This window comes from Pygocentrus nattereri, chromosome 20 (genome assembly GCF_015220715.1).
Source record: "Pygocentrus nattereri isolate fPygNat1 chromosome 20, fPygNat1.pri, whole genome shotgun sequence".
In the NCBI taxonomy this organism is placed as follows: Eukaryota; Metazoa; Chordata; class Actinopteri; order Characiformes; family Serrasalmidae; genus Pygocentrus; species Pygocentrus nattereri.
This window is the reverse complement of record NC_051230.1, coordinates 32296154-32306153: the sequence shown is the minus strand read 5'-3', so window position 1 is coordinate 32306153 and position 10000 is coordinate 32296154. Positions and strand designations below refer to the sequence as shown.

The 10000-nt window shown below is 38.9% G+C and overlaps 1 protein-coding gene and 1 pseudogene across 1 annotated transcript in view; both read left to right on the top strand.

The window, feature by feature from the left end:
- The window catches only part of LOC108414235 (BOLA class I histocompatibility antigen, alpha chain BL3-6-like), a 21404-nt gene extending 20061 nt beyond the window's left edge, over positions 1-1343 (top strand). Inside the window, exon 6 of the mRNA XM_037531352.1 lies at positions 139-1343. Coding sequence (XP_037387249.1) covers positions 139-152 — 14 coding nt within the window. The 3' untranslated portion in view covers positions 153-1343. The remainder of the gene's footprint in view (positions 1-138) is intronic.
- A 4483-nt stretch (positions 1344-5826) lies between these two features.
- The window catches only part of LOC108440721, a 38757-nt pseudogene continuing 34583 nt past the window's right edge, over positions 5827-10000 (top strand).

The window sequence follows — 10000 nt, the reverse complement described above, 5'->3', positions numbered from 1 at the left end:
TGTTGTTTATTTGTTTAATCAAAACATTGTCCACTAACTTGTACAGTCTTTGCTAGGAGGTTATAAAATAATAATAATAGTAATAATAATAATATAATACTTTGTACAATAATGGTCATGTTGTGTTTGTATTTCTAGGACAGAGATGGTGAAGCAGGTGATGAATGATACTGAATCGGTTCTGAGTGAAGAGATCAGTCAAAACGTTTCATTGGGGAACTATTTCTTGGCTTTATGCTTCAGTTTTTCTATTTTTGCTTAATTCATGCTGTTGGTACGATGACCACTAGGAAAGTGTAATAGAAGCAGTGTCAGACTTTTATGCTGTATTATCTTGAAACTATCTTACATTTTGATGTTTGGTGAATTAGATATATCTCGTTTGTATATCCCTAAACTTGCCCCATGAACCAGTCTGAAACTGACCACTGCACTGTAATAGACTCAGCTTCAGACTGGACGTCCTTTAGTACAAACTCTCTAAACATTTTTAACAAGTGGCAACTTCTGGAATTCATTTTGCTCTTCACTGTAATCTTTTCACTGAACTGAACCACAGTTGATGTGGGGCTGTGGCTCATTTCAGGTGACACAGTGATTAATATTATAACTAATATATATTAATTATATTATTAATAATAGATGATCACCTTTCGCCCAAAGACTGCTGGGATAGGCTCCAGCTCCCCCCCGTGACCCTGACAGAGAAGCAGCTTAGAAAATGAATGGATGGATGGATGGATGATCCATTCTTTCATAAAAAATAGAGCCAGATACAATCATTAAATCACAAAGCTCTGTCAGCTGTTTAGTCAGTGACAATGTTAAAATATTTGCTCTATAAGAAGTAGAGATGCATCAATACTGATACTGGTATCAATGAAATACACTGTATGGCCAAACGTATGTGGGCACCTGACTATCACATCTACATGACTTTATTAGATCTTCCATTCCATAACCATAGATGTTCATATGGAGTTGCCCCCATTAGCAGCTATATCTTCTGAGAAGGCTTTCCACATGATTGTAGAATGAGTCTGTGAATGGAATAACACTATCATAACAAATCATATGCTTTAAAGTGAAAAAAAGAGGTGAAAGGATCTAAATGCATCAAATTAGCCTGAAGAAAACCATTTAAAGCCGTTTTAATGTTTACTTGTACTTCTAAAAAAATTGTATTCTGCCAGACGTCCCTTCATCACTAATAGTCACTGATATTGAGCAGATGATCAAGCTAATAATCTGCTCTAATGATCTAGTGGACTTGTTTGTGAGTGATGAGTTTAGCATTGGTGCCCTATGAGAGGGAAAAAAAGATTAAAATTGTCAGAACTTCATTTAAACAACATGTGTTCCAAATATGCTGTGAATGTGGTACATGTTATGTACAAACAGTTCCAATGTGAATGTATTTACATTTGAAACAGAAAACATTGATATATATATATATATATATATATATATATATATATATATATATATTAAATTATACTGACATACAATAAAGCTGTAAGTCCTTTTTTTTTACTACATGCATTGCAGGGGAGCCACTCATGTTCCTGGGACCGGCAATGACCAGGGGCTTCAAGTAGGACATGTCTCCATTGCCTACAAAGCCTAATGAGGGTTAAAGAACGTTTTTTTCCCTCACTACATTGCAGCTTATGAACAATGATTGCACATAAGCATAGCTTACGATACTTCACAGACTTATCTCTCTTATTTTATTTTATTCACTTTTTTATTCACTTCTTATTTATAAATATGTGTCTATATGAGGGTGTTGTACCCATTCTGGACTCTAGATGGCAGCAGGGAGTGTTATTCACTTCATCCCAGTGGGCTTTGGGAGATAACAGTGAATGGACTGCTGTACTGGTTTATACCACTTACATTAAAGAAGCTCAGCCAGTCAGAGACACTGACAGCATGTGGTCAGTGGCAGTGGAGAATCACATGAAGCGTGACGTAATATTTTACTTTCTGTTTGGAAATCACCCTGGAAAGTTTGATCCCAGCAACATATGATGATGCACTGTTTCCTTAATTCTGATTGGATGGATGCTTTTAAATGAAATGGGCAGCAGCTGCAGCTGAGCTCTCAGTGAAGGAAGCACTAAATGGAAAAACAACTAAATGCTGCTCTGCTGAAAATGGAGCACTGTATGCTGAAATCCCTGCTTCTCCTCTCAGTTAGTGTTCATCTAACATCAGCAGGTGAGTCTGATCTCAGTCTGATATTAAATATGATCTATACAGTGAAACACCTGCTTATCTATATAGTGAAATCCCTGCTTCTCCTCTCAGTTAGTGTTCATCTAACATCAGCAGGTGAGTCTGATCTCAGTCTGATATTAAATATGATCTGTACAGTGAAACACCTGCTTATCTATATAGTGAAATCCCTGCTTCTCCTCTCAGTTAGTGTTCATCTAACATCAGCAGGTGAGTCTGATCTCAGTCTGATATTAAATATGATCTGTACAGTGAAACACCTGCTTATCTATATAGTGAAATCCCTGCTTCTCCTCTCAGTTAGTGTTCATCTAACATCAGCAGGTGAGTCTGATCTCAGTCTGATATTAAAGATGATCTGTACAGTGAAACACCTGCTTATCTATATAGTGAAATCCCTGCTTCTCCTCTCAGTTAGTGTTCATCTAACATCAGCAGGTGAGTCTGATCTCAGTCTGATATTAAAGATGATCTGTACAGTGAAACACCTGCTTATCTATATAGTGAAATCCCTGCTTCTCCTCTCAGTTAGTGTTCATCTAACATCAGCAGGTGAGTCTGATCTCAGTCTGATATTAAATATGATCTGTACAGTGAAACACCTGCTTATCTATATAGTGAAATCCCTGCTTCTCCTCTCAGTTAGTGTTCATCTAACATCAGCAGGCGAGTCTGATCTCAGTCTGATATTAAATATGATCTGTACAGTGAAACACCTGCTTATCTATATAGTGAAATCCCTGCATATATGGCACATCATGATGAGGAGAATCAAACAACAACAACCATGGATGGTTGAGCAGCTGAAGTTTTGTGCCGAGCATGAAAGGGCAAAGATTCCGTAAAGTATCTTCAGTTCCCAAATGATTACAAAGTGTAATAAAAATAGAAAGGTGATGTAACACAGTGGTAAAAATGCCTGTCACAACTTTTTGTGTGTTGCAGACATCAAACCCAACATTTTTATATTTATAAGATACAGTGAAGTAAAGACATTGGAAATATTTTCTGTTTGGTCAGTTAAATAAAAGTTTAAGAGAATTAACAAATTCTCTGATTCTTTTTTATGCATTTTTCAGAATAGGCTTTTTGCATTGTTTGTATTTCTCTCTTAAAAAGTACCACCTCATTTCCAAAAAAGTTGGGATGCTGTTTCAAAATGTAGATGAACACAAAATGCAATGATGTGCAAATCATTTAAACTCTATACTTAATTAAGAAAACAGTGCAAAGATAATGAATCAAACTGATGTTGAAACTGAGAAATCTTTTTTTTTTTTTTTTAAATGTATGCCCATTTGGAATTTCATGCATTTGGGAACTGAGGAGACACTGCTCTAGTTTTGAAAATGAAATGTTTTCCATTCTTATTTGATACAGAATTTCAACTACTCAACAGTTCAGGGTCTACTTTGTCATATTTTTCATTTAATAATGTACTAAATGTTCTCAGTGGGTGACAGATCTGGAATGCAGGCAGGTCAGTTTAGCACCCAGACTCTTGTAATACAGAGAAGTGCTTTTGTATTACATGTTGAATGTGGTTTGACATTGTTTTGCTGACATAATCAAGACCTTCCCTGAAAAAGACGTCTGGTTGGCAACATATGTTGCTCCAAAAACTGCATATACACTATATTTCCAAAAGTTTTCTCTCACCCATCCAAATCATTGAATTCAGGTGTTCCAGTCACTTACATGGCCACAGGTCTATAAAGCCGAGCCCCTAGGCCTGCAGACTGCTTCTACAGACATTAGTGAAAGAATGGGTCGCTCTCAGGAGCTCAGTGAATTCCAGCGTGGTGCCGTGATCGGACGCCACCTGTGCAGCAAGACCAGTCTGGAAATTTCCTCACTACTAAATATTCCACAGTCAACTGTCAGTGGGATTATAACACAGTGGAAGCGATTGGGAACGACAGCAACTCAGCCTTGAAGTGGTCGGCCACGTAAAATGACAGAGCAGGGTCAGCGGATGCTGAGGGGCATAGTGCACAGAGGTCACCGACTTTCTGCAGAGTCAATCGCTACAGACCTCCAAACTTCATGTGGCCTTCAGATCAGCTCAAGAACAGCGTAGAGAGCTTCATGGAATGGGTTTCCATGGCTTTTCAGGAGTTGGGCACGGCCCCTTAGTTCCAGTGAAAGTAGCTCTTAAAGCTTCAGGACCAAGAGATTTTGGACAATTTCATGCTCCCAACTTTATGGGAACAGTTTGGAGAGGGCCCCTTCATGTTCCAACATGACTGCGCACCAGTGCACAAAGCAAGGTCCATAAAGACATGGATGAGCGAGTCCTGACCTGTGAGCCAGGCCTTCTCGTCCAACATCAGTGTCTGACCTCACAAAAGCACTTCTGAAAGAATGGTCAAAAATTCCTATAGACACACTAAACCTTGTGGAATGCTTTCCCAGAAGAGCTGAAGCTGTTATAGCTGCAAAGGGTGGGCCAACTTCAAAATAAACCCTATGGATTAAGAATGGGATGTCACTCAATTTCATATGCATGTGATGCCAGGTGAGCGAATACTTTTGGCAATATAGTGAATCATTTAGCTTTAATGGTTCCTTCACAGATGTGTACATCACCCATGCCATGTGCACTAATGGACCCCTATACCATCATGAATACTGGCTTTTGAACAGTGCACTGATAACAAGTTAAGTGGGCTTTAGTTTGGAGGACAGTGTCCATGATTTCCAAATAGAATTTCAAATGTTGTTCCATCAGACCACAGGGCACTTTCCACTTCCCCTCAGCCCATTTTAAATGAGCTCAGGCCCAGAGAAGGTGGCAGCATTTCTGGATCCTGTTTATATTTGGTTTCTTCTTTGCGTTAGTAGTTATTTTTCAGTAGTGTTTTCACAGTAAATTTTCAGAAGTGTTTCTGATCCCATGCAGTGATCTCCACTATAGAATAATGTCTGTTTTTAATGCAGTACCATCTGAGGGCCCAAATATCACAGCCAGCAAATACTTGTTTTTAGCCTGGTTTAAAGCATTTTATTAGTTCCTAGCCAGGTAATGATGTCCTTCCAGCAGCACCTATGCTTGACAATAATATAGTGAAAGCACAGGAGGCAGTGCTTTCAGTTCTGAAATCAAACTAAAGAGTTCAGTTCCTCGTGACTTGTGATCCTGATCAGCGTTTTTGAACCCAAGCAGACTTACAGGGTTTCCATATTGGTGGAAAAGCTCATGTTTGAACTTGGTTGTGTTGATAGTGATATTTGACTTTGTTTTCCATTCTGTTCATGGTTGGCCATACTTTATCATTTTCATTTATTTCAAGATTCAGGATTCAAGAGTTTTATTATCATATGCACAGTAAAATAGGCAGTTACACTATACAATACAATTCTTGCTTTGCTAGTCCTCTGGTCACCAAAAAAAGAGCTAGAGACAGAAGACAGCAACAAATGTATGCATGTTATAGAGTTCAGTAGCATTCAGTTAAATAATGTCTGTGTGTCAGACCAGCCAGAGTTTAATCAGTTACAAAGAGTCATTCACCAGCCTGATGGTCTGTAGACAGCGACTGTTTGTCAGTCTTATTGTCCTGGACTTCACACAGTGTCTGCCTGATGGCGGAATGTGAGGAGCCTGTGTTGGGAATGTGTACTGTCCCTGATGATGTTAAGTGCCCCCAAGTAATTTTATTTTGTACACTGGAGTACGATCTTACCACAAGCACCGGGAGTTTGCGGTGGTATCCCCCTGGAGTATCCTTTTAGGTTCAATTTGTCTTTTGGCCTCTTTGATAGATCTACATAGGACGTACTTGTTTAAGGAGCTGTCTGTACAATGGATACGGGAACACAGAGATGTGGTGGGACTGTCTGAAGCGCACAGCCTTGCTGTAGACTTGGTCAAAGATGTTACTCACCCATGTCTGGAAACTCACGCTGATGAGTCTTGCAGTTGTTGAAATTGCTAGCTATAATGAACACAGCATGTAGGTGTGCATTCTCTTTTTTTGTTGATAATGTCATGTAGCAGCCCCAAAGGCATCACAAAGTTCGCTTGCAGAGTTCGTGGCAGAATATAAACGGCCAGTATAAACACTGTACTGAACTCCCTCAATAGAGAAAAGTGTCTGCATTTTGCTGTCAACAGTTCTATATCAGCCGAACAGTGTTTTTAAATAGTTTGAACGCCACCTTTTGTTCACATACAAACCGCTGCATCCGTTCTTTCCAGAAGCTGTTGTGTGGGGAACAGAGTGCATTTGGAGCTGGATCACCGAGTCTGTCAAGCTGTCTGAGAGCCAGGTCTCCTTGAGAATAAGAGCACAGCATTTTCTGACGTTATGTTGGTTGTAATTCTAGTTCTCAGCTCATCCAGCTTGTTTTTTAAGGAAGTGAACATTAGCTAGCAGCAGACTAGGTAGCAGTGGTTGCGTAGCCCATTCCTTGACTGCAGTAAAGTTGGCTTGTGGTTAGCAATTCGGATATCTATCGGCTATAAATCCAGAATGCAGTGATGTACATCTGCAAACACTGGTGCGTTTTGCTAGTCATGATTTGTGAATTCAGATGACATAATTTTCCACACCAAATCCACCAATATTACACATCAGCATTTTATTTTCTAAAGCTTATATATATATATATCTCCACTGCAGACAGGAAGAAACTGGACAAACTGATCAGGAGGGCCGGCTCGGTCTTGGGAACTCCTCTAGACCCAGTGCAGGCGGTGGGAGAAAGGAGGATCCTGAACAAGCTGGCATCCATGCTGGAGAACTACTCCCACCCCATGCGTGAGACTCTGGCAGCACTGGGCAGTTCCTTCAGTGACCGGCTCCTTCACCCCAAGTGTGTGAAGGAGCGCTACCGCAGGTCCTTCCTTCCTGCTGCTGTGAGACTGTACAACCAGCACTGCTCCCAGTAGACCACACACACACACACACACACACACACACACACACACACACACAAGCCCACACAATATATACACACTGCTGACTGGCTACAGCTGCTAAAGGCGGACACTTGTAATATTTTAAACATTTGTTATTTTTGCATAAATTGTTATGGCTGTATTGATTTAAGAAACAATAATGTGGTGGGTCCACCAGACCACTGAGTAACAAACACACCAACACCACACAAGGGGTAATGGGATGTGGTGAGAGGATTCACACCAGAGATCCTGCACCTGCAAACACCACAGTGCTGTGAGTGGCTATCCGGACAGCATGGCTCAACATCCATCCAGACGTCTTCTGTCCAATCGATGCCACATTGAGTTGCTTCACTTCACCAGGCTAGAGAGGGTCCTACACAATACTAGTTCCTGTCCCATGACTTTTGACATGCCAGTGTATATAGCACTTTTTTTTTACTATTTTACTTTGCAGTTTCTACATTTCAAAATTTCAATAGCATTTTAATCAAATTACATATAACACTAAAATAGATGGTGAATGTTGCGGCTAGGTGGCAGCGATGATACACAGACTTCAGATTTAGATTTTAATTCAATATCTATTTTTATTCTTTCTTTTTTTTTTCTATTTTAATTGCCACGGCATTTAAAGCAGATCACAGACAACACTGAATGGTGCAGCTAGGAGGTACCAATGATGCACAGCCTTTGAATTTTGGAATTAGTGCAATACCTATCCTAAATTTTTTCCTATTCCAATTTCAGTAACATTTTGCAACATTGAAATCAACAATGGATGGGGCTGCAAGTGATTTTAGATTTAATGTCTTTGCTACACTGAGTTTATTAAACGTGCCTACCTTTTGCACTCACTTGCCATTTTATTTGATAAGCCTACTATGTAGGTACACTTTATGAGTAAAAAATGACTGATTTCCATCCTTCAACAGACAGCAGCAACTCTAGTAAGGTATTGACGTTAGTCAGTCTTGCACTGGTATGAGTGGAATTGTGAGTAAACAATGAGCAAATGAAATAAGACTTGCGTTTTCTTCTACACCTTCAAATGATTGAGAACAAACTGATTGTAAACGAACATGCCAAACTGTTTACAATCAATTGAACTTTCAGAACAGAACAGCAAATATCTAGCAAATATTTTGGTTATTCAAATGGCCTTTCCATTTTGTAACGTTTTGAGTATTTGATGCAGCCCTGTCCAGAAGCATTGAGAAATCCCACTTATTGCAGGAATGAAAAGTTTGTGTAATATAAGCCAATTAAGTCTGATTTAAAAATAACTGTTAGGTTAACTTACTCAATAGGGTAAGGCGGGTTTGATTAGGTTTTTATTAAAAAGCAGGACAAATGTTGCAAAAATCTGTCTGCAATTGCTTAAATATAATCAAGGTATACATAAATGTGGATCTATATAATATAGATATTACTGGTGTAGAGATGAAGACTACAACATACAGAAAGGTCACAGCAAAAATGTTACAACTCGTTTCTGTTTATTGATTTCAGTGGTTATTTTTCTCATCTTCTTCAGCTTCCCACTCTCTGCGCTACTTCTACACTGGAGTCTCAGGAATTAATTTCCCAGAGTTCACTGTGGTGGGTCTGGTGGATGAAGTGCAGACTGAGTACTATGACAGTAACATCAGGAAGATGATCCCAAAGACAGAGTGGATGGAGAAGAATAAGGGTGAAGATTTCTGGAACAGAGAGACAAATAATGTAGGGAGGGCTCAGGAGGACTTCAAAACCTATGTTAGTAATCTGATGGAGTGCTTAAATCAGACTGAGGGTGAGTATAAATGTACCATATGTACCATCCTTTAACAACTACAAACACATCTCACTGATTCAACACACTCTGCTGCACTCGTTATAGAATTCCAGTCAAAACTCAAAGTGCTAATGAATGCCAAGAAACAATGCTAATATTACAGGTTTTTAACGGTTGCTAACACACACGTTCGGTTGTCTTTTTTAACTACTGTGATACTATGCCTAAACAAACAAACAAAATAAATAAATAAAATGTTGACAATTTAGTGAAATTTTTAATAATTAATGAAAACCCAATTTGTTATTTTCAAAAGATCATCTTCACAGTAACATTTTAAAATGGTTCTATTTCAAAACAGAATAGGGAATTTAAATAAACACACAGATCAGTCTGTGGATGACACTGAAGTTCCATATTTTATTTCTATTTATGAGATTATAGCAGAACTACAGTTTTAGTGTGATTATTTCTTTCAGACTCTCCTTCAGCTTGACAGGATACAACATGTGCTCCAAATACATTTTTTTAGTTTTGGTCTAAATCGTCTTAAACATTGAGTTTAACTGCTTACAGAACGGCTGAACTGACCTGAACTATGAACTGGGTTCACTGTTAAAAGTGGAACAGAGCAGAATTTGATTTGAAGTGTTTTTGTGGTTGGAATGATAAATATTGCTTTAGTTATTCTGAATGATTTTTTTTTACTTTGCATTGTTTTATTCGTTACATACAAACATATAAACTGACAATAAACTTTGTGTCATGATGTAAATAATTTTTCTAAAATGTAGATTTTATATAGATTTTCTATATCATCCATCGTTGATGGCTAACAGACAGCATGACGTTGAGCCAGCATTATGTCAGCAACCCCCTCCACATTAATGCAGATTTCATGGGGAGTATTTATAGTACCTTTGTAAGACTAAAGGCCTATTCAATCCGAGCTCCATTGTCATGGTTGCAGCCCAAACAAATGTGTCCCCCAGTGACAGCAGGAAATACCTGTAGAATCATTCATTATGCAGCATCAGGACATGGTGGAACTCCCCGTACTCTCCCTGGTGTCTGAG